At 57.5% G+C, this 22,177-nt stretch overlaps 3 protein-coding genes across 4 annotated transcripts in view; 1 reads left to right on the top strand and 2 right to left on the bottom strand.

The window, feature by feature from the left end:
* Nucleotides 1-3,445: 3,445 nt before the first annotated feature.
* Nucleotides 3,446-5,790, bottom strand: LOC115395607 (ATP-sensitive inward rectifier potassium channel 1-like). The gene is made up of 2 exons (XM_030101221.1): nucleotides 5,774-5,790; nucleotides 3,446-4,574 (listed from the first exon to the last, which is right to left on the bottom strand). Exons 1-2 carry the CDS (start codon nucleotides 5,788-5,790, stop codon nucleotides 3,446-3,448), a joined length of 1,146 nt encoding a protein of 381 aa, XP_029957081.1.
* Nucleotides 5,791-7,115: 1,325 nt separating this feature from the next.
* Nucleotides 7,116-16,466, bottom strand: foxred1 (FAD-dependent oxidoreductase domain containing 1). 2 transcript variants are annotated; one of them, XM_030101852.1, is made up of 12 exons: nucleotides 16,260-16,466; nucleotides 13,610-13,621; nucleotides 13,127-13,335; nucleotides 12,931-13,041; nucleotides 12,676-12,794; nucleotides 10,839-10,933; nucleotides 10,616-10,717; nucleotides 9,767-9,843; nucleotides 9,482-9,630; nucleotides 8,715-8,844; nucleotides 8,534-8,638; nucleotides 7,116-8,454 (listed from the first exon to the last, which is right to left on the bottom strand). In XM_030101852.1, the coding sequence occupies exons 1-12, from the start codon at nucleotides 16,459-16,461 to the stop codon at nucleotides 8,200-8,202; spliced, it is 1,566 nt and encodes a 521-aa protein (XP_029957712.1). In that variant the 5' UTR covers nucleotides 16,462-16,466; the 3' UTR covers nucleotides 7,116-8,199. The 2 variants fall into 2 exon arrangements, with proteins under 2 accessions (XP_029957712.1, XP_029957713.1); XM_030101853.1 differs by lacking the exon at nucleotides 13,610-13,621.
* Nucleotides 16,467-20,306: 3,840 nt separating this feature from the next.
* LOC115395892 (F-BAR and double SH3 domains protein 2-like) overlaps nucleotides 20,307-22,177 on the top strand; it is a 36,882-nt gene continuing 35,011 nt past the window's right edge. The window contains exon 1 of the mRNA XM_030101568.1: nucleotides 20,307-20,499. Coding sequence (XP_029957428.1) covers nucleotides 20,479-20,499 — 21 coding nt within the window. The 5' untranslated portion in view covers nucleotides 20,307-20,478. The remainder of the gene's footprint in view (nucleotides 20,500-22,177) is intronic.

The following is a 22,177-nucleotide window of genomic DNA, read 5'->3' on the forward strand; positions in this document are numbered from 1 at the left end:
GGTGAGGGGAGGGTGGAGACAGGAGGGTGGAGACAGGAGGGTGGAGATGGCAGGGTGGAGACGGCAGGGTGGTGACGGGAGGGTGGAGACAGGAGGGTGGAGACGGCAGGGTGGTGACGGGAGGGTGGAGACAGGAGGGTGGAGACAGGAGGGTGGTGACGGGAGGGTGGTGACGGGAGGGTGGAGACAGGAGAGTGGAGACAGGAGGGTGGAGACAGGAGAGTGGAGACAGGAGGGTGGAGACAGGAGGGCGGAGACAGGAGGGTGGTGACGGGAGGGTGGTGACGGGAGGGTGGAGACAGGAGGGTGGAGACAGGAGGGTGGAGACGGCAGGGTGGTGACGGGAGGGTGGAGACAGGAGGGTGGAGACAGGAGGGTGGAGACGTGCAGGGTGGAGACGTTCGCTGACGGAGGTGCAGAAGACAGACGCTTCTCCAGCGGTTCACTCATGGTCTCTCAGCATAGGCGGAGCCAGGGTGGGGCTTGGTTGGGCTACAGCCCCACCAAGAATTGTATCAGCCCGACCATAAGCCAACCAAGAAAAAATAAAAGTTTTAAATCCAACAGTGCCACTGCGGCGCATGTAACGGAGCGGCTCTGTGTTGCCAGATTGGGCGGGTTTCTGCCAAATCAAGCTTCTTTACTGAACACGTCGGACGGGTTGATGAAATGATTATGTGTTTATGAAGTGTTTTTTTTTTTTTTTAATTATACAAATACGGTTTTAACCTGCATTTTCAACCGAGATGGCGGTTTGGGCTGCTTTCTATTGAGTTAAACGGATTTCATGACAGATCTGGCAACCTCCGCCAGCGGACTGCAGAGGCACTGCAGGCGGTGCTGCGGTGATTCCGGACCGGAGACGGAACACAGCCAGAACAGTTGTTCTGTTGTCCATGATTTTTCTGCAGGCCGTACAAATCACTGACTTTCAGAAGGAAGAGGCTCTCCTCTCCGCCCTGCTGGATGTGCGCTCAGAATAACAGTTGGTGTCGTGCGCTACGGAAGCCTCACACGGACAAAAGTGCGACAAACGAGGAAAGTTGGCTGGACCCGGGAGCGACCGTGTTCTCACCGCATCTAGATGGAGCCGGGGTGTTGTTTTACTTTAAAGGTGCATTAAGGAGTTTTACAACCTTAAAAATACTTACTTTCCACCATAAATATGTTCCACATTTTTAATGCTGTGTACAATGTGCCCTGACATATTCATTACCAGAACCTCTAACAGGCTAAACTGTCACTTGAAAGTCACAGTGCCGGTCCGGCTCCAGCATTTTTTGGGGGAGAATTTGAAAGGAATGACGTAATGCGCGCTCCGGCTGGTTAGGTTTCATTTTGTCTGCCATTATTCCGCCAGATGCTTAGTGAGCAACAACTGAGCAGGATCTTCCAGAAAGTCAGAACAGACTGGCTTCTAGCACTGCAGCTCCACACAGACTCCACCAGGGAGAAGACACTTACATCTTACTTGAGCGCTTCTAAACGAGTGAAGACGGAGTCCCCCTCTTCCGTGCACAGGAGCCACACGCACGAGTTTTTTACTAAGCTGTATTACGCCCAAGGCCTGCAGGGGGTGCTGTTTCACATTAAACGTGCAAACTCCTTAAGGCACCTTTAAATACACATTCACATTGAAGTTCTGGCATCTTTTGGCCGGACCGGGAGGACACTCCTGTCGGTGCTGCCCGTGGACTGGCTTCGGTTCTACTTCTGGGATCCGTGGTTCTTGTGCTGGACCGTCCAACGGACTGTCCTCAACATAGTCCTAGGCTTTACTTCTTATTGTCTCATGCTAGCTGTTGCCACAGCTGTCCGTCCCTGGGAGAGGGATCCCTCCATACTGTGGTTCTCCCCAAGATTTCTTCTTTTCCCACTGGGTTTCTGGAGTTTTTTCTTGCCGGATGTGAGGGTCTAAGGCGGTGGTTGCTTCATTTTGTCTCGTTACTGTGAATTTGACGTATTAACATTATGCTTATTCACTGTTTTTATTTTTACCAACCAATGTAACATCTTGAAGCCTCTGAGGCAGCTGTTGTTGTGATACTGGGCTGTACAAAAATACATTGATTGATTGATTGATTGATTTTGGACCCCTGCCACAATATGGGTCAGCCCTACCTCAGTCCCACCAGAAAAAATACTCTGGCGCCGCCACTGATTCTCAGAGAAACCTTCACTGACTCTCTTCACACTGATGAGCTTCACTGAGCTTCACTGAGCCTCACTGCTTCAAAACACTCCCAGACTCCTGCTTCTATGAACTACTGGAGCTACAGAAATTAAACCTACCAGAACCATGTTTCCCTCCTTCTCTCCAAGCCGCCGCTATGCCGGTCAGATCCTTCCTCTCAGAACTGAACCGTCCGACAGTAACAACTTTTCCTGTTCTGTCCGACACACTCAGCTTTTAAATCTTCTTTCCACCGTCTCAGAAGTTGAGATTGCGTCCCGTCGACTGATGTTTTAGCAAGAAGGAATCGTTCAAATCCAGCTAGTTCGTCGGTGGCTAACAGCTAAGCTAACAGCTGACTGAGACGCCTAGCAGCAGGATGCTTTTACGAAGTGTCCCTGAACGCAGCACGGTGCTGCAGGAAGCTGCAGGGTTTCAGGTCGTTCACTGAATCAGAGGGTTTGAGTTTGTGTTTCACAGGTAATGAAGGCGGTTTAGGAGGAGCTGGTCCTGACAGGTTAATGGAAGCAGCTCCGTGAAGCAGCTGCCTCACATTCTTAAAATCATCTGGCGGGCCAGACATTATAGATTGGCGAGCGGGCCGCCAGTTGCCGACCACTGCTCTAAATAAAACAATAATGAACACAAAGATGTCCCACTGGAGCACTGCTGCAGAATCTGATGCTAGAGGAGGAAGATAATCTATAATCTGCTGTCAGAGGAGGAAGATGCTCTATAGTCTGATATCAGAGGAGGAAGATGTTCTATAATCTGATATCGGAGGAGGAAGATGCTCTATAATCTGATATCAGAGGAGGAAGATGCTCTATAATCTGATATCAGAGGAGGACGATGCTCTATAATCTGATATCAGAGGAGGAAGATGCTCTATAATCTGATATCGGAGGAGGAAGATGCTCTATAATCTGGTGTTAGAGGAGGAAGATGCTCTATAATCTGGTGTTAGAGCAGGCAGATGCTCTATAGTCTGTAGTGTAGTGACGCTGCAGGAATGTGTGAAGCTAATGTCACTGGCAGCGAGGACCTTTGACCTTCCTGTCAGGAGGCGGGGCTAGTTCAGGACAGGCACTGATCCTCCAATGAGCAGGAGGTTTGGACAAGAGTCAGTCGAGACCAAGGCCTCGGCTGATGTGAGAGACAGCAGCTCCAAAGAGGTTAGACAAAGCTGAAGGGCTGGTTTCCAGCATGAGTCAGTAGCTAGCAGTGTGTGCTGCTGGAGGTCCTGGATCCGCTGGTCCTCCTGGATCCGGCTCACATCTTGGTGATGTCGACAGAGTCGTGGATGTCGATCACGTGGAATCCCGGGTTGTCGATGCCCTTCTTCTGCCGGCCGCTGTGGTTGTTGTGGTTCTTCTGGTCCGAGTCCGTCTCGAAGCAGCGGGCGCAGTGCGGCGTGGGGACCTGCACACTTTTGGAGAAGTTGGAGAAATCCACGTGGTATTTACCCGTCTTGGTGTGGGAGACGATGGGCAGGAAGCTGAAGCCCCACTGGATCTCCTGCGGGACGTAGGAGGTGCGGACCTGGCAGGAGGAGCTGGTGGACTCGGCCGTCCCGTCCAGAAAGACCACCAGCTCGAAGTCCTGGTGGGGCAGCGTGTCGGCCGACAGCTCGTAGAACGGGCTGGACTTGTTGATCACGTGGTAGAGCGTCAGCGGACACACGAAGAACAGGTTGTCCTTGCCGGCGTCGACCGCGAAGTCGACGTCCACCTGGTCCAGGATGATGGTCTCTCCGTCCGCCGTGCCGGTGGTCCTCAGCAGCTTGCCGTAGATCTGGCTCCCGATCAGCAGGGTCTTCCTCAGGTTGGCCACTCGGATCAGGAGGCACAGGCGTCCCTTCGTCAGGCAGACCGCCGCCGTGGCGCTGAACGTCACCGTCTTCGCTCTTTTCTTGGGAAGGGAGATTTTGGCGAGGATGACTCCGCACATGAAGCAGTTGATGAAGACTCCGACGAGAGACTGGACGACGACCAGAGCCACCGTGCCGGCGCAGTGTCCGGTCGGCGCCCGGCCGCCGTAGCCGATGGTGGTCTGCGTCTCCAGCGAGTACAGGAAGGCCGTGGTCAGGCCGTGCACGTTGTCGATGCACCGGACATGTCCGTCCGTGCGGTTCTGGCCGCTCAGGTCGCCGTTGGTCTGAGCGATCCAGTACCACAGCAGGCTGAAGGCGAACCAGCTGCCGGTGAAGGACGCCACGAACAGCAGCAGCACGAAGCGCCAGCGGATCTCCACAAACGTGGTCCACAGGTCCAGCAGGTACGCAAAGTGGTTGCCGTGCTCCACGTTGCCGAACTCGATGTTGCAGTGACCGTCCTTGGTGACCAGCCGGGTTCTGCGGCTTCGCTGTCCGGCCGGCTGGAAGAGCTGGAACATCCTGGAGCTGGGGACAGACACACCGCCGGTTAGGACAGAGCTTCAGAGGACGACCAGACCAGCAGGACGGAACCTTCACCGCCGCAGTACGACTGGCCAGCTGCCAGCCAATCACAGCGCAGCGGGCAACCTGTCAGGAGCACCAGAGGCCGGCGGCTGGTGGCCGCCACAGACCACCCCGCCGTTTAACAGGGGGCTGGTTGACATGGCAACCAGCTCAACAGAAAACACCTAACTTTCTGTCTACACGACAACGGAGGCCAGAGCCACTGAAAACCCCGGTCCTGAAGGATCCCGCCCCCAACCACTATGCTCAGTGGACTGACCACAAGACCGAGGATCCCCCCAGACTGTCCTGGTCCACATTCTCCACCTTGGCGGTCTGTCCATATGAATGTTTTCCCAGTTGTCAGTCTTCCTGCTGTTTCCATGGAAACATTTTCAGAATGTTATAGAGAAACTTTTCTCAAACAAAAATGCAGAAATGTTTTGGCTTGAACGGCTGTGGGACAGACCAGGTCTCAGGACCGTGTTCTGGTCTCCTGCTGGGCCAGGCTTTACAATTTTCACTTTTCCCAGACGCCCTCAGACAAACACACAGGAGTGTTGGAACAGGGCCTTCAGGACCAGGTTCAGCCCCTCCACATGAAAACAGACAGACCAACACAGAGACCAGGTCCTCCCCGACCGGTGACGGATCATGGCGACGTTCTCGCTCCGAGCAGGCAGCTCCTTTTCAGCAGGTTCAGACGTCCACTGGAAGGAAGACCGTCTGGTCGCCTGGTCCACAACCAGCGGGTCGGGTCTGAGGATGAGTGCGAGGTCTGGTGTTTGTGTGAGTTGTGGTGTTCGTGTGTCTGAATGGTGTGAGTTGTGTTGTTTGAGTTGTGTCGTTTGTGCGTCTGGATTTGAGTTGTGTTTCCTCCAGCCTGCCCCTCATGGTCTGGTCTTACATAACGGACTCAGGAGTCTCTTTGTTGGGCTGTGGTGGCCCCCCCTCATGGAGTCCGGCCTGGACCCAGTCTAACCAGCGTCAGGGTCTCTGTGGTTCTGGGTTCTGTCCTCAGACCCTGCAGAACCCTCTACCTGCCGCTGCCTTCAGTCCTCGGACTCAGACTCTGGTTCTGAACCTAAACACCAGTTTAAGACCTGAGAGGAAAACGGAGGACGTCTGGCCCTGCGGAGACGGGACCGGCGGGGACGTACCTGCTCAGGGAGACCATGGGCCCGGAGTGCTGGCCGGACCGCGGGGGGACCTGGACCCGGCCCTCGCCGTGGCCATGGAGGCGTCGGAAAGATTTTAATCCACAGTGAAATTCCTCTAATCCCAGCCACATGCCGCCGGGTACAGCGGCGAGGGGCCGCCAGCCGCCCCACACACACACACACACACACACACACACACACACACACACACACACACACACACACACACACACACACACACACACACACACACACACACACACACACACTCACTCCACTTCAACCTGCAAAGCGCTGCCTCATATTAGCATGACAATGAGGAGCTGTGGGAACGAGGACACACCCCACCAGGACCCCCACCAGGTCCCCACCAGGACACACCCCCACCAGGACCCCCACCAGGTCCCCCACCAGGACACACCCCCACCAGGACCCCCACCAGGTCCCCCACCAGGACAGACCCCCACCAGGACCACATCGGACAGCGCCCATGGCGTGCTAGCTGCTAACCCCCCAGCTGGCATCAGGCAGTCCAGACCCGGAGCTGGAGGTGCAGCGGAGCTTCAGGAGTGATGAGTGGAGGACTTCCTGCTGCACTGCAGCGGGTCTGGACCTGGTGAGAACCGCTTCGGACGGACCCAGCTGAGCAGAGGTGGAGGAGAACCGGTCCAGGTTCAGCTCATTCAGGTTACCCTGGATCTCGGGGTACTGGCCCGGGGCGGGTAGCCGGTTCTCCTGGGTGTGGTCAAGACCCTCCGCCTCAGTGGGGGGGGGGGTTCTCCTCCTCTTCACCTCCTCCTCTCGGTGCTGGCTTCTCTGTTCACTTCTTTCGTCTGTTTCCCTCACTTCCTGTCCCGTCAGGTCCAGCAGGGTCCTGGATCAGTGCTCAGAATAAATACAACCAACAGCACGCGCACGCGCACACACACACACACACACACACACACACACACACACACACACACACACACACCACACACACACACACACACACACACACACACACACACACACACACACACACACACACACACACACACACACAGGTTGTATTTCTATCCTTGTGAGGACACTCATTGACATAATGCATTTCTTAGACCCTAACCCTGACCCAGACCACAACACAGCTGAACCCTAAAGAAATGTTTTTGACCTTTGACTGTTTTCAGTAACAACAACATGGTCAAGAAAACACTGTTTCCCTCATTAGGACCGGAAGAAGGTCCCACAAGGCACGTCGTGCAGGTTTTCCTGGTAGAAAAATGCGTACACACTCACACTCTCTCTCTCTCTCTCTCTCTCTCTCACACTCACACACACACACACACAGAAAGACGTCCAGTGAGGTGCCAGTGGTGGTTTATTGTTTTCCTGGTTCTACAGAACAGCAGCTGGGTTCCTCTGCAGCGTTCTCCACATCGCTCCACTTCTGAAATAAATTACATCAGTGTGTCTTTAAAAAAATGATAAAACTGATTTTTTCCAAATTTCATTTCTTTGGAAATGATGCTGCTGTTTCCTCATAGAACGTTCTGCAGGGGTGGAGAACGTTCTGCAGGGGTGGAGAACGTTCCCGTGGGGGTGGAGAACGTTCCCGTGGGGGTGGAGAACGTTCCCGTGGTGGTGGAGAACGTTCCCGTGGGGGTGGAGAACGTTCCCGTGGGGGTGGAGAACGTTCCTGTGGGGGTGGAGAACATTCCCGTGGGGGTGGAGAACGTTCCCGTGGGGGTGGAGAACGTTCCCGTGGGGGTGGAGAACGTTCCTGTGGGGGTGGAGAACGTTCCCGTGGGGGTGGAGAACGTTCCCGTGGGGGTGGAGAACGTTCTGCAGGGGTGGAGAACGTTCCCGTGGGGGTGGAGAACGTTCCTGTGGGGGTGGAGAACGTTCCTGTGGGGGGGGAGAACGTTCCCGTGGGGGTGGAGAACGTTCCCGTGGGGGTGGAGAACGTTCCTGTGGGGGTGGAGAACGTTCCCGTGGGGGTGGAGAACGTTCCTGTGGGGGTGGAGAACGTTCCCGTGGGGGTGGAGAACGTTCCCGTGGGGGTGGAGAACGTTCCCGTGGGGGTGGAGAACGTTCTGCAGGGGTGGAGAACGTTCCTGTGGGGGTGGAGAACGTTCTGCAGGGGTGGAGAACGTTCCTGTGGGGGTGGAGAACGTTCCCGTGGGGGTGGAGAACGTGGCGTCGGTGTTCCTGAGCAGGACTCGTGTTCTGGCGAGTCGGCAGCAGTTTGACGTCCCAGGACCCAAACTGGGTCCAGCAGCCTTCAAAATAAAGGTCGTGGGTCGTTTCTGAGGAACTGCTCCACGTTCTGGAGTCTCTTCTCTGGTTCCCTCCCCCCCCACCCGGGACCGGCGCTCTGACCCGGCCCCTCCGGAGGGGCCAGAGGGACCCGGGTGGCCCTCAGGCCAGAACCTGGCCCCGGCGCCCTACACGATGTTCCTCTCCATCAGGGGCTTCTGCTGCAGGATCCTGGTGAAGCCGAAGCGGCGCAGGTCCAGGGTCCGGAAGCCGCCGTCCAGGACCAGCTCGGCCACGGCGCGGCCCACCGCCGGCGCCTGCTGCAGGCCGTGGCCGCTGAAGCCCGTGGCCAGGTACATGTTGGCCGCCAGCGGGTGCAGGCCCACAATGCCGTTCTGGTCCAAGGTGTTGTAGTCGTAGAAACCGGCCCAGGAACTGGTCACCTGGACGGGGGACACCAGTCAGAGACCATCAGGTCCCAGTCCAGGACGGACCTCCTGGTCTGGAGTGACTCCACGGTACCTTCAGCTTCTCGAAGGCAGGAACCCGGGCAGCCAGACCGGGCCACACCCTGTCCTCGAAGAACCGGTGATCCACCTCCAGGTCCCTGACGTCCGGCTCGTCGGCCTGGGGAGGGAGGGACAGGGTCAGTGGGGTCGGCGGGGTCAGGGGGGGGCGGGGCCGAGAAGACGCGGTCAGGAACCTCCTCCGGCGAAGCTCCGGCGATGTAGCTGCCTCCCAGACCCTCCCTCCTGAAGTAGACCCCGGACTGGTCGATCAGGAAGGGCGAGTCCAGACCCGGCCCGTCGGGACAGTGGACCACGAAGACGAACCTGCAACGGACACACGTTCAAGACCTGCAGGCTGAGCCGGGCCGCGTCCAATCACAGGACCTCATGGTCTCACTGCTGCCCCCGCAGCCCAGCGCTGGAACTGCCAGACCCCCAACCTGGTTCTACAGGCCCAGCAGGGGGCCCAGCAGGGGGCCCAGCAGCAGGGGGCCCAGCAGGGGGCCCAGCAGGGGGTCTATAGAAGGTTCTACAGGTTCGGCCTCTGACAGGAAACATGAGAACCGGGACTTCAGATGGACCAGAGCTGTCCTGAGTGTCCTGGCTGTTCCAGGTCAGGATTAAACTGCTGGACACTGGGGGGCAGCAGTGAGCTCAGGGTCCTGGTTCTGACCTTCAGTCAGAGGAAAGAGACTCACTGCTGCCCCTGCTGGTGGAACAGGACTGACTGCAGACCAGCTGCTGGACGGGCTCAATACAACACACACACACTGACACACACACTGACACACACTGACTGACACTCACCACACTGACACTCACCACACTGACACACACCAGACTGACACACACTGACTGACACTCACCACACTGACACACACCACACTGACACACACCACACTGACACACACCACACTGACTGACACACACCACACTGACACACACACTGACTGACACACACCGTTTCCGGGGCTCCACAGGAAGTGGAACTCCCTCCATCCCGGCGCCGACTCCCAGCATCTCCAGCAGTCTGGCAGAGAAGGCTCCGGCGGCGTTCACCACCAGGGTGCACTCCACCGGCTGCTTCTGCAGGCTGCTGGGCATCTGCACCTGCAGGGAGGACAGTCGGCTTCCTGTAACACGCCGCACGCCGCTGCACAACGCCTCCGCTGCACGACGCATCGCTGCACGACGCCGCTGCAGGGTGGACTGTCATCCAGGTTCACCCTGAACCGGGTCCTCTCACCTGGACCGACCGGATCCTCCTCACACGGATGGGCTCTCCATCTTCGCTCGTCCAGGCATTGATGGAGTAGTTAAAACCTGTTGAGGAGAAGCTCACTGTGACCTGGAACATGTTGTACTCTGAGGCTGACCCACTCTGAAGCACCAGGAACTGGAGGGATGGAGTAACTAGAAGGATGGAGTAATTGGAGGTATGGAGTAACTGAGGACTTCATGATAGAAAGAGTCTTGACCATCCGAACATGCTCAGCCTTCAGACCCCCTGCTGTGGACAGCAGGGGGTTAAAGCTAGGGTTGGCGATCTTGGAAAACTAGCATGTAGCACGAATGTAGCATCTCCCCAAGGCTCCGCCCAGCTCCCACCCCATTGGAGGAGCTCCGTTGGGAGTGGAGACGCAGAGACGTTCCGCGCGCAGCACTTCCGGGTCCAGTGCGTCCCTGGCGTAACCTGTCCTCAGCGCTTCGTTTCTTCGTTTTTCTTTATCTGCACTACGCCAAGTATGGCGCACTCAGCGGTAAGTAAAGCCCCAAACATTCGTCTCCGCCGTTCTGCAACGACGCTCCGTCCTTCTACGTGCACTGAACCAGGGTCAGTGCACGCGTACATGTACGCGCAGGGGGCAGGTCGAACGGCGAAGGGATTTGATTGGTTTAAAAAAAGGTGTCCCCTCAAGACTATTGGTTGCTGTTTGTCCCGTTTTCCTCCTGCTGTAGAGAGCGGATATTTTCCAAACTACTTTAAGAACACGCTATGAATCGCTTCCCATCGGGTCATAAAGATCATTTTAACCAGTATTTAAAAAAATGTATCTCATTCAAATCGCCAACCCTAGCTTTAAGGTGGCCTGACCTGTGACCTCTCCGGAGCACTGCTGCACCCCCATGGACAGGGCCTTCCTCCTGAAGGCGCTCAGCAGGGTCCAGGGATCGAACCAGCCCTCGTTCTCCAGGCCTGGACACAGCGGTACGCCGTCAACACACTGCCCTCTGCTGGCCACAGACCGTCACCGCAGAGGAACCGGCCAATCAGAGGAACCGATCAGAGGAACCGGCCAATCAGAGGAGGTTCTCACCGTAGGAGGCCAGAGCCACGCCCTCCGTGCTGATCCAGGGAAACCTCTGCTTCAGCTGAGCCGCTGACAGGAGACACACCTGAGCCCCAGCTGCCCTGAACACACACACACACACACACACACACACACACACACACAAGATGAGAAGTGACAGAGGGATGGAGGGATGGAGGGATGGATGTATGGATGGATGGATGTAGTGATGGAGGGATGGATGGATGGATGGATGGATGTAGTGATGGAGGGATGGATGGATGTAGTGATGGAGGGATGGAGGGATGGATGGATGTAGTGATGGAGGGATGGAGGGATGTAGTGATGGAGGGATGTAGTGATGGAGGGATGGAGGGATGGAGGGATGTACTGATGGAGGGATGGAGGGATGGAGGGATGGAGGGATGGACTGATGGACTGATGGAGGGATGGATGGATGTAGTGATGGAGGGATGGAGGGATGTAGTGATGTAGTGATGGAGGGATGGAGGGATGTAGTGATGGAGGGATGGATGGATGGAGGGATGTAGTGATGGAGGGATGGAGGGATGTAGTGATGGAGGGATGGAGGGATGGAGGGATGGAGGGATGGAGGGATGTAGTGATGGAGGGATGTAGTGATGGAGGGATGGAGGGATGGAGGGATGGAGGGATGTAGTGATGGAGGGATGTAGTGATGGAGGGATGTAGTGATGGAGGGATGGAGGGATGGAGGGATGTAGTGATGGAGGGATGTAGTGATGGAGGGATGGAGGGATGGAGGGATGTAGTGATGGAGGGATGGAGGGATGTAGTGATGTAGTGATGGAGGGATGGAGGGATGGAGGGATGTAGTGATGGAGGGATGGAGGAATGTAGTGATGTAGTGATGGAGGGATGGAGGGATGGAGGGATGGAGGGATGGAGGGATGTAGTGATGGAGGGATGGAGGGATGTAGTGATGTAGTGATGGAGGGATGGAGGGATGTAGTGATGGAGGGATGGAGGGATGTAGTGATGTAGTGATGGAGGGATGTAGTGATGTAGTGATGGAGGGATGGAGGGATGTAGTGATGGAGGGATGGAGGGATGGAGGGATGGAGGGATGTAGTGATGTAGTGATGGAGGGATGTAGTGATGTAGTGATGGAGGGATGTAGTGATGGAGGGATGGAGGGATGTAGTGATGTAGTGATGGAGGGATGGAGGGATGTAGTGATGGAGGGATGGAGGGATGTAGTGATGTAGTGATGGAGGGATGGAGGGATGTAGTGATGTAGTGATGGAGGGATGGAGGGATGGAGGGATGGAGGGATGTAGTGATGTAGTGATGGAGGGATGGAGGGATGTAGTGATGGAGGGATGGAGGGATGTAGTGATGGAGGGATGGAGGGATGGAGGGATGTAGTGATGGAGTGATGGAGGGATGTAGTGATGTAGTGATGGAGGGATGGAGGGATGTAGTGAAGGAGGGATGGAGGGATGGAGGGATGTAGTGATGGAGGGATGGAGGGATGTAGTGATGTAGTGATGGAGGGATGGAGGGATGGAGGGATGGAGGGATGGAGGGAGGGATGTAGTGATGTAGTGATGGAGGGATGGAGGGATGGAGGGATGGAGGGATGTAGTGATGTAGTGATGGAGGGATGGAGGGATGTAGTGATGGAGGGATGGAGGGATGTAGTGATGGAGGGATGGAGGGATGGAGGGATGTAGTGATGGAGTGATGGAGGGATGTAGTGATGTAGTGATGGAGGGATGGAGGGATGTAGTGATGGAGGGATGGAGGGATGGAGGGATGTAGTGATGGAGGGATGTAGTGATGGAGGGATGGAGGGATGGAGGGATGGAGGGATGGAGCAGACCTCTGGGCGGTGTAGTTCTCCTCCATGACGGGGGCCTGCTTCTCATTGGCCAGGAACAGATACCCCCCCTGGTTAAACTGTAGATCCACCGGGTCCTGGTCCAGAACGCCCAGGTGGCTCTGACAGGGGGACAGGGGACGGGGGACGGGGGGACAGGGGACAGGGGGACAGGGGACAGGGGGACGGGGGGACAGACCAGTCACCATCATCTCTGTGAGCCAAGCAGGAGGTCGGGGAAGCAGCAGCTGGTCCTACATTGATGTCCTTCAGGAAGTGGGCGGAGGCCAGGGACAGGTGGATGTTCTCTGGCAGGGAGAACTGCTGCCGGATGCCCCCTGCTGAGAGGACGGTGGAGGCCCGGGAGTACTGGGGGGGGCAGCACCAATGTGAACGGTTGAAGTGGTCCAGCTCACAGTGACTCCGTCCTCCACCCCCTCCACCCGTCACTCACCGTCAGGTCCCGCTCCACCACCAGGACTCGAACCCTGCTCTTCTTCCGGAGCCAGTAGGCGACGGACCAGCCCACCACGCCCCCCCCCACCACCACGATGTCCGTGTTCTCCGGGGGCAGGGCGGAGTCGACCGGCAGGGGGCTCCACCCGCTGCCCGGCAGCGCCTCCACCGCCTTCCTCCTCATGGAGGACAGCTGGGCCTCCAGGTCTGGACACACGGGGGGGACGGGGGGACAGGGGGGGCGGGGGGACGGGGTCAGTACAAGAGGACACACATCTGTCAAACCTCCACGTTTCCAAACTCATCCTGATTCTTTTAACTGAATCTAGAAGTTAAAGTTTACAGAAACACTGATTCCAGGAAGAACGGTGTGTGTGTGTGTGTGTGTGTGTGTGTGTGTGTGTGTGTGTGTGTGTGTGTGTGTGTGTGTGTGTGTGTGTGTGTGTGTGTGAGAGAGTGAGGAGAGAGGAACAGAACAAACCGGCTGTGGTGACTGATTGAGAGTCAGTGTTTGATGGTGAAACATAAACCAGGAGGGATGGATGATTCCAGCACAGAGAGGACAGGGAGACAAAGGTTAAAGGTCAAACAGAACACTGACTGACCACTCTAATTCATGAAAAGGTCAGGAAATAAAGTCAGTTTGGAAACAGATCAACTCTAGAACACACACACACACACACACACACACACACACACACACACACACACACACACACACACACACACACACACACACACACACACACCACACACACACACACACACACAGCGTGACGCTGCCCCCTGCTGCCCAGGATTCACACTTCACTCTATGTTCCAGTATCTTGGTGGACACTGAACCTTCGGCCTCCTGCCTGAGGACCACTGGAGTCCAAAACAGGACAGGACATGGTCTCTGGAGTCCAGGAGGGCCGTACAGCTCTCTACACAGAGCCCCTCTGGACGCTCCTGGTCCAGAGGGACAAAGGACAGGTCCGTCCTATCTGGACTGCTTTGCTCCGTTATGTTGGCCATGAACCAGCTGTCGATGGTGGACGGCTGTGGACAGAGGGGGACAGTGTGTCCAGGATGTGGCGCTCAGTGGCGGCGCCAGAGTGTTCTTCCTGGCGGGGCTGAGGGGGGCTGAGGGGCGCTGAGGGGGGCTGAGGGGGGGCAGTCAGGAAAATAATATACAGTATTAGGGATGGGACGAGATCTCGCGAGATCGAATGCCGTGAGATTGAGTACGTTTATATGCAGGCAAAAACTCTTTATTCACTGGAATATTGACGGAATAACACATTACTTGGCGCACAGCCATATAAACACGTGCAAAACCCTGAATATGCTCATATTCATATTTAAAAACCCAGTCGAAAGGGACATGAAATACTGTTCTGCACATGTTCTATCAGCAAGGAATCTTGGTCTTTTGAGTCCACGAACTTGCAGTTTAATTGATACGACGTAAAGAAAATGTGCAGAAACGATCGTTCAGTTCTTCTCTTTTATTGAAAAAACGCTGCATCGCATCAATGAACATTTCACCACGTCTTGCCGGCTCACACTCTTTTTCTAACAACATGCAGAGAGCCTGCAGCCTGCAGCCTTCTTCCTCTGTGGTGTCTGTGTGAAATAAGGTTGAACATGCAAACAGCACACCTAGTGGCAGGAAGTGCAAATGCAGTCATGGCGTCGTCTGTGCGCCGCGGTTTGAGTGGGGATAGAAGAACTCGGCGGCCGCCTCGGGCGCAGTGTACAGGGGGGGCGCTGTGACCGGACAAGGGGCGCCCCGACCCGACGCTCCGTGTGAGCACTGCTCTGCGCCGCTCCGACGCTGCATGTGAGTACCGCGCCGCTGCCCACCGCTCAGCACCAACACCCGCCCGTCTCTTCTCGTCTCGATCTCGTGAGACATCTCGTCTTGTGGAATGTGTGTCTCGTCCCACCCCTATACAATACTGATTTTCACAGAAGTACAATCCTCCGTTTTTTCTGACTGGAGGCAAAAACCACAGGACTCAGGTCTCCGTCCAGAGTCTCACTCCACCACTCTTCTGCACGTTTGTCTGGTAATGTCGCTGTGACTGACTCTGATGAGTCTGTTGTGGATGAAAGCTGAAGAGCGGGAGATTGGAGCTGGTCACACATGAATTGTGACCCGGAAAAGCTCCTGGAAAACCGTGCGAAGCAGGACAAACTGTTCACCAACAGGACGGACCGTCCGGCGGCGTTTAAAACATGTTTTGACCAGCTTACTGCCGTTAACTTAATCTCAGGTGAAGAGCCGCCAATACAAACTACAGCCAGGTTAGCTGAGGCGCTCACATGAGTGACGTACTAGTAGCAGGACCCCAGAGCTCAGCTGTCCTCGCAGATGCCTGTCTGGATGCCGTTACATGCGCCGCAGTTGGATTTAACACTTGTATTTTTTCTTGGTTGGCTCATGGTAGGGCTGATAGAATTCTTGGTGGGGCTTTAGGCCAGCCAAGCCCCACCCTGACGCTGCCTATGGTGGTGCCTGATTGTTAATGAAGTATTTAAAAAACAATCAGACCCACTCTCAGCAGAATGAAGAGTCCAGAACACAGAACAGGCTCAGGTCTGCCGCTCTGCAGCCCCTCTGGACGTTGACCCAGCTGGCTGGCTGGTTCTGTCCCGACAGGCCGGTCCTGGCCTGGTCCCCGGCCCCCTGCTGGGCCACACCGACGCAGTCCAGCTGGGAGGGACTGGCCTGGTGACTCCTTCGCCAGTTCATCAGCTGCCTCATTTCCCACAATGCCCCAGTGCCCAGGCATCCATGAGACAGTTACAGTCAGACCCATCTGCTCCACACCACCAAGACAACAGAGCCTCCACCAGCAGGTCCGGTCCGGTCCGGTCCGGAGAGTCCAGCTGAAGACTCTCCAGGCTCAGTCCAGTGTGGAGCTGAAGGCTCAGCAGTGTCTCACACACACACACACACACACACACACACACACACACACACACACACACACACACACACACACACACACACACACACACACACACCTGCACTGACTTCATCATTCGATCCAGACCCAAACCCTGAACCCGGGTCCTGAGACCCATCAGAGACGGTGATAGGAGCCCCCCCGGGGGGGTCAGGGTCAGCTTTGTCCTCTCACCTTTGAAGAAGCCGCTCCGGAGCGGCGTCCCGGTGCTCAGGCCCCGGCGGCCCCCCGGGGGGGCAGCGGGGCTCCGGGCCGCCGGGCGGAGCTTCGGCTGCAGGCTCCGCCACATGTCAGCGGGAGCAGCCGGTGCAGAAAAGAAGCGGACGGTGAGAGAAGCTCCGCAGGAGGAACATGCAGACACTCCGCGAGCTGACATGACAGAGAACACACAACCGGCAAGCTGGCGGGAAACACACCGGAAGTACGGCTGTGACCGTGCCAATGAGGAAATACAAGATACAACAACATGTATTTACAGTACAAATGATCTTATATGTATTTGTGGAAGAAGGAAAACAACAATAAATCCTTATCAGACGCAATCATTTTATTCTTTTAAAGCTGAAACGTGTATGACTGTTTTATTGTGAAAAGACCTGTGTTTACTGCGGCGCTCTTCCTGTGAGGCAGTGGCTGGTCACGTGATGAGGAGGGCCAATCAGAGCGCAGAGACATTGTGGGAGTTTTTATTGGCTGTGGCTCAAACATTCAGGTTTATGGAAACAACATTTAAAAGATGAGACTGCCTGAAGTTTAGCAAGTTTCTAAATCAGCGGAGTTAAAGTAATGTGGAGCAGAATGAAGAAGACTTTACAGTGTTCTTCACAACAATATGAGTGTGTGTCCCTACATACACACATACATAACATAACACATACACACAGAACATAAACATTCAGTTTCATGAAACAGATGTTTTACAGTAAGTTTTATGAATTCACTGAGAGGAAAAAGGGATTTTAAAGGCTGATGGCCAGCAACAGATTTTAAAACTTGAGCGCAAAGATAACAGAAGTTGAGACAGAGACAGAACCTTTGAGGCCGTGTTTGTGTTTACTGCTTTTATTTTGGCGGTTTAGTCCTTCAGTGTCTGGAGGTTGTGCGGTGGAGGAGGAGGATGTGGCTGGACTGTACAGTCTGTGCTCCTCGTTTTCAACCCGTCTGCCCTGCGCTGTCCTGTGTGTTTTATTTTGAAGGTAAGGCAATGTGCAGGTTCTTGTGTGTTTAATTTTGAAAGCCCTGTTACTCTCACTGGGCTGCTTCACTGTTTCTGTCCTTCCCATGCTGTCCTCCCCGGCCGCTCTCCTCTGTTTCCGGTGCCCCCCCCCCCCCCCCCCCCTCCCTTGGCTGCTCTCCTCTGTTTCCGGTGCCCCCCCTCCTCCCGGGCCGCTCTCCTCTGTTTCCGGTGTTCCCCCCCCCCGCCTCCCGGGCCGCTCTCCTCTGTTTCCGGTGCCCCCCCTCCTCCCGGACCGCTCTCCTCTGTTTCCGGTGCCCCCCCCCTCCTCCCGGGCCGCTCTCCTCTGTTTCCGGTGTTTCGCCCCCCCTCCTCCCGGGCCGCTCTCCTCTGTTTCCGGTGCCCCCCCCCTCCTCCCGGGCCGCTCTCCTCTGTTTCCGGTGTTTCGCCCCCCCTCCTCCCGGGCCGCTCTCCTCTGTTTCCGGTGTTCCCCCCCTCCTCCCGGGCCGCTCTCCTCTGTTTCCGGTGTTCCCCCCCCTCCTCCCGGGCCGCTCTCCTCTGTTTCCGGTGCCCCCCCCTCCTCCCGGGCCGCTCTCCTCTGTTTCCGGTGTTCCCCCCCCTCCTCCCGGGCCGCTCTCCTCTGTTTCCGGTGTTCCCCCCCTCCTCCCGGGCCGCTCTCCTCTGTTTCCGGTGTTCCCCCCCCCTCCTCCCGGACCGCTCTCCTCTGTTTCCGGTGCCCCCCCCTCCTCCCGGGCCGCTCTCCTCTGTTTCCGGTGTTCCCCCCCTCCTCCCGGGCCGCTCTCCTCTGTTTCCGGTGTTCCCCCCTCCTCCCGGACCGCTCTCCTCTGTTTCCGGTGTTCCCCCCCCTCCTCCCGGGCCGCTCTCCTCTGTTTCCGGTGTTCCCCCCCTCCTCCCGGGCCGCTCTCCTCTGTTTCCGGTGTTCCCCCCCTCCTCCCGGACCGCTCTCCTCTGTTTCCGGTGTTCCCCCCCCTCCTCCCGGCCGCTCTCCTCTGTTTCCGGTGTCCCCCCCCTCCTCCCGGGCCGCTCTCCTCTGTTTCCGGTGTTCCCCCCCCTCCTCCCGGGCCGCTCTCCTCTGTTTCCGGTGCCCCCCCCTCCTCCCGGGCCGCTCTCCTCTGTTTCCGGTGCCCCCCCCTCCTCCCGGGCCGCACTCCTCTGTTTCCGTGTTCCCCCCCCCTCCTCCCGGGCCGCTCTCCTCTGTTTCCGGTGTTCCCCCCCCCTCCTCCCGGGCCGCTCTCCTCTGTTTCCGGTGTTCCCCCCCTCCTCCCGGGCCGCTCTCCTCTGTTTCCGGTGTTCCCCCCCTCCTCCCGGACCGCTCTCCTCTGTTTCCGGTGCCCCCCCCCTCCTCCCGGGCCGCTCTCCTCTGTTTCCGGTGTTCCCCCCCTCCTCCCGGGCCGCTCTCCTCGGTTTCCGGTGTTCCCCCCCTCCTCCCGACCGCTCTCCTCTGTTTCCGGTGTTCCCCCCCCCCCTCCCGGGCCGCTCTCCTCTGTTTCCGGTGTTCCCCCCCCCTCCTCCCGGGCCGCTCTGCTCTGGTTCCGGTGCCCCCCCCTCCTCCCGGGCCGCCTCTCCTCTGTTTCCGGTGTTCCCCCCCTCCTCCCGGGCCGCCTCTCCTCTGTTTCCGGTGCCCCCCCCCTCCTCCTGGCCGCACTCCTCTGTTTCCGGTGTTCCCCCCCCCTCCTCCCGGGCCGCTCTCCCCTCTGTTTCCGGTGTCCCCCCCCCTCCTCCCGGGCCGCACTCCTCTGTTTCCGGTGTTCCCCCCCCTCCTCCCGGGCCGCTCTCCTCTGTTTCCGGTGTTCCCCCCCCCTCCTCCCGGGCCGCTCTCCTCTGTTTCCGGTGTCCCCCCCCCCTCCTCCCGGGCCGCTCTCCTCTGTTTCCGGTGTTCCCCCCCCTCCTCCCGGGCCGCTCTCCTCTGTTTCCGGTGTTCCCCCCCCCTCCTCCCGGCCGCTCTCCTCTGTTTCCGGTGTCCCCCCCCCTCCTCCCGGGCCGCTCTCCTCTGTTTCCGGTGTTCCCCCCCCTCCTCCCGGGCCGCTCTCCTCTGTTTCCGGTGTTCCCCCCCTCCTCCCGGGCCGCTCTCCTCTGTTTCCGGTGTTCCCCCCCTCCTCCCGGACCGCTCTCCTCTGTTTCCGGTGTTCCCCCCCTCCTCCCGGGCCGCTCTCCTCTGTTTCCGGTGCCCCCCCCTCCTCCCTGGCCGCACTCCTCTGTTTCCGGTGTTCCCCCCCCTCCTCCCGGGCCGCTCTCCTCTGTTTCCGGTGTTCCCCCCCTCCTCCCGGGCCGCTCTCCTCTGTTTCCGGTGCCCCCCCCTCCTCCCTGGCCGCACTCCTCTGTTTCCGGTGTTCCCCCCCTCCTCCCGGGCCGCTCTGCTCTGTTTCCGGTGTTCCCCCCCCTCCTCCCGGGCCGCTCTCCTCTGTTTCCGGTGCCCCCCCCTCCTCCCTGGCCGCACTCCTCTGTTTCCGGTGTTCCCCCCCTCCTCCCGGGCCGCTCTGCTCTGTTTCCGGTGTTCCCCCCCTCCTCCCGGGCCGCTCTCCTCTGTTTCCGGTGCCCCCCCCCTCCTCCCTGGCCGCACTCCTCTGTTTCCGGTGTTCCCCCCCTCCTCCCGGGCCGCTCTCCTCTGTTTCCGGTGCCCCCCCCTCCTCCCTGGCCGCTCTCCTCTGTTTCCGGTGCCCCCCCCTCCTCCCTGGCCGCACTCCTCTGTTTCCGGTGTTCCCCCCCCCTCCTCCCGGGCCGCACTCCTCTGTTTCCGGTGTTCCCCCCCCTCCTCCCGGACCGCTCTCCTCTGTTTCCGGTGTTCCCCCCCCTCCTCCCGGGCCGCTCTCCTCTGTTTCCGGTGTTCCCCCCCCCCTCCCGGGCCGCTCTCCTCTGTTTCCGGTGTTCCCCCCCCCCCCTCCTCCCGGGCCGCTCTCCTCTGTTTCCGGTGTTCCACCCCTCCTCCCGGGCCGCTCTCCTCTGTTTCCGGTGTTCCCCCCCCCTCCTCCCGGCCGCTCTCCTCTGTTTCCGGTGTTCCCCCCCTCCTCCCGGGCCGCTCTCCTCTGTTTCCGGTGTTCCCCCCCCTCCTCCCGGGCCGCTCTCCGCCGCCTCCCCGGGACTCGCTGCACTCTGAGCGGACTGCCATGGCCGCCTGAGCGGGCTGCCGCGGTGTTGTCGTGGAGCGTTCGGCGGAACTTTGGAGCGGGACCGAGTGGTTCGGATCTGGCCGCGGAGAAGATGCAGCCTCCTCCCAGAAAGGTGAACTTTTCCTGTGTTTAGCAGAAACTTCCAGACGCCCGGCCGCTTCGACGGACTGCTGCATATTTAATGAAATGTTGGCTTTGTTGCTGCTCGGCTGCTTCCAGCGATGCTTTCCTCCGCTGCGTTTCTCAAACTCGTGTTTCAGTTTTTCCACTTCGCTTCTGCGTCTTCAACTTTCCTACAAGGAGTAAAAACTTTTTCCAGAGAGTTCGGGAGAACAGCCCGTTAACATCTCCGCTAACGGAGACGCGGCGCTGCGCGCACTGCCGGGCACAAGTAGCTTTTGCAGGCGTTGAGAGTATATTCAGGGTAGGTTCGAGTGATGTTACTGAAAGAAACGGCGTTACATGAGGGCAGCGTTACATCGGCTGGTAGTCAGCCCGTCCGGCGGCTCCGAGTTCGGTCCGCCCGGTGCGCGGACTCCAGCAGCCGCACCGCAGCGCCGGACCGACCCGCAGAGAAGAGCGGAGAAAGTCAGAATAACGCTCACAATCTGATTTCTGTTGCAGCCGATTTTCAGAGCGCGTCGAGTTACTGTACGGAGGATTACTTTTCAGCACACATTCTGACATTCTGACGCCTTTCCTGCGCCGACTGCCTGAACGGACGGATTTTCACACGGAGTTCTGCGGAAACGCTTTTCCAGAAGTTTGTGGGGGTGAAGAAAAAGAGACGTGGTTCAGAAAGCTTCTGTTCAGAGCTTCACAGGCACTAAACTACTACTCTGAAGCGTTACTAAGACAAATAGGCCTCCACAGACTTCAGTGAAGTGTGAACGTTGTGTCTGCGGGTGAAAACTGTTGGTTTGGTGTTCCAGACACGCTGGACTGCTGTAATGTAACGTTACTGACTGCAGCTGGACTGCTGTAATGTAACGTGACTGACTCCAGCTGGACTGCTGTAATGTAACGTTACTGACTCCAGCTGGACTGCTGTAATGTAACGTGACTGACTCCAGCTGGACTGCTGTAATGTAACGTGACTGAGCCCAGCTGGACTGCTGTAATGTAACGTGACTGACTCCAGCTGGACTGCTGTAATGTAACGTGACTGACTCCAGCTGGACTGCTGTAATGTAACGTGACTGAGCCCAGCAGCTGGAGGGTGACACTAGACCTGGATCCTGGCTGGCTGGGTTTATGGCGCTCCAGCTGGATGTGTCCGGTTACACCTTCAGCCCTCCTCCTCTGCCAGGTTGACTCTGATATCAGCTTTGATGTGGCAGGAGGGTCTGGCCTGGACCCAGTCCCCGGGGCAGGGCTCTAGGACTTCTGATCTGTACCTCCAGCAGAGAACCTGCTCTGTGCTTCTAACCCGGTCCGGTCTGCTGGGGAAGTGGAAGTGACGGCTGGCCTCTGCTCTGATGGCTGCATGAACACGTTTGAAAAGAGCAGTGTAGACAGGGACCTGGTCTCTGGAGGACGCAGCTCATGACAGGAGGTTCGTCATAAGAAATGGCCGCTCATCTGAAGGATGTTAAAATGACAGAAAACACGTCTTATAAGATGTCAAAATGAAGGGTTTTTGACAGAAAATACAGATATTTCCTACATTTAATGATTAGAATTGAAGCCTGGCGGTTAAATAAACTAAACAAATATCTGATCCTTTTAGAATTTAATGACAGGTTAGTGATGTCTTCATGTGCTCCACGCTTTATTGGCATCAATTGTCT

This window comes from Salarias fasciatus, chromosome 10 (assembly GCF_902148845.1).
Source record: "Salarias fasciatus chromosome 10, fSalaFa1.1, whole genome shotgun sequence".
NCBI classification, from domain to species: Eukaryota; Metazoa; Chordata; class Actinopteri; order Blenniiformes; family Blenniidae; genus Salarias; species Salarias fasciatus.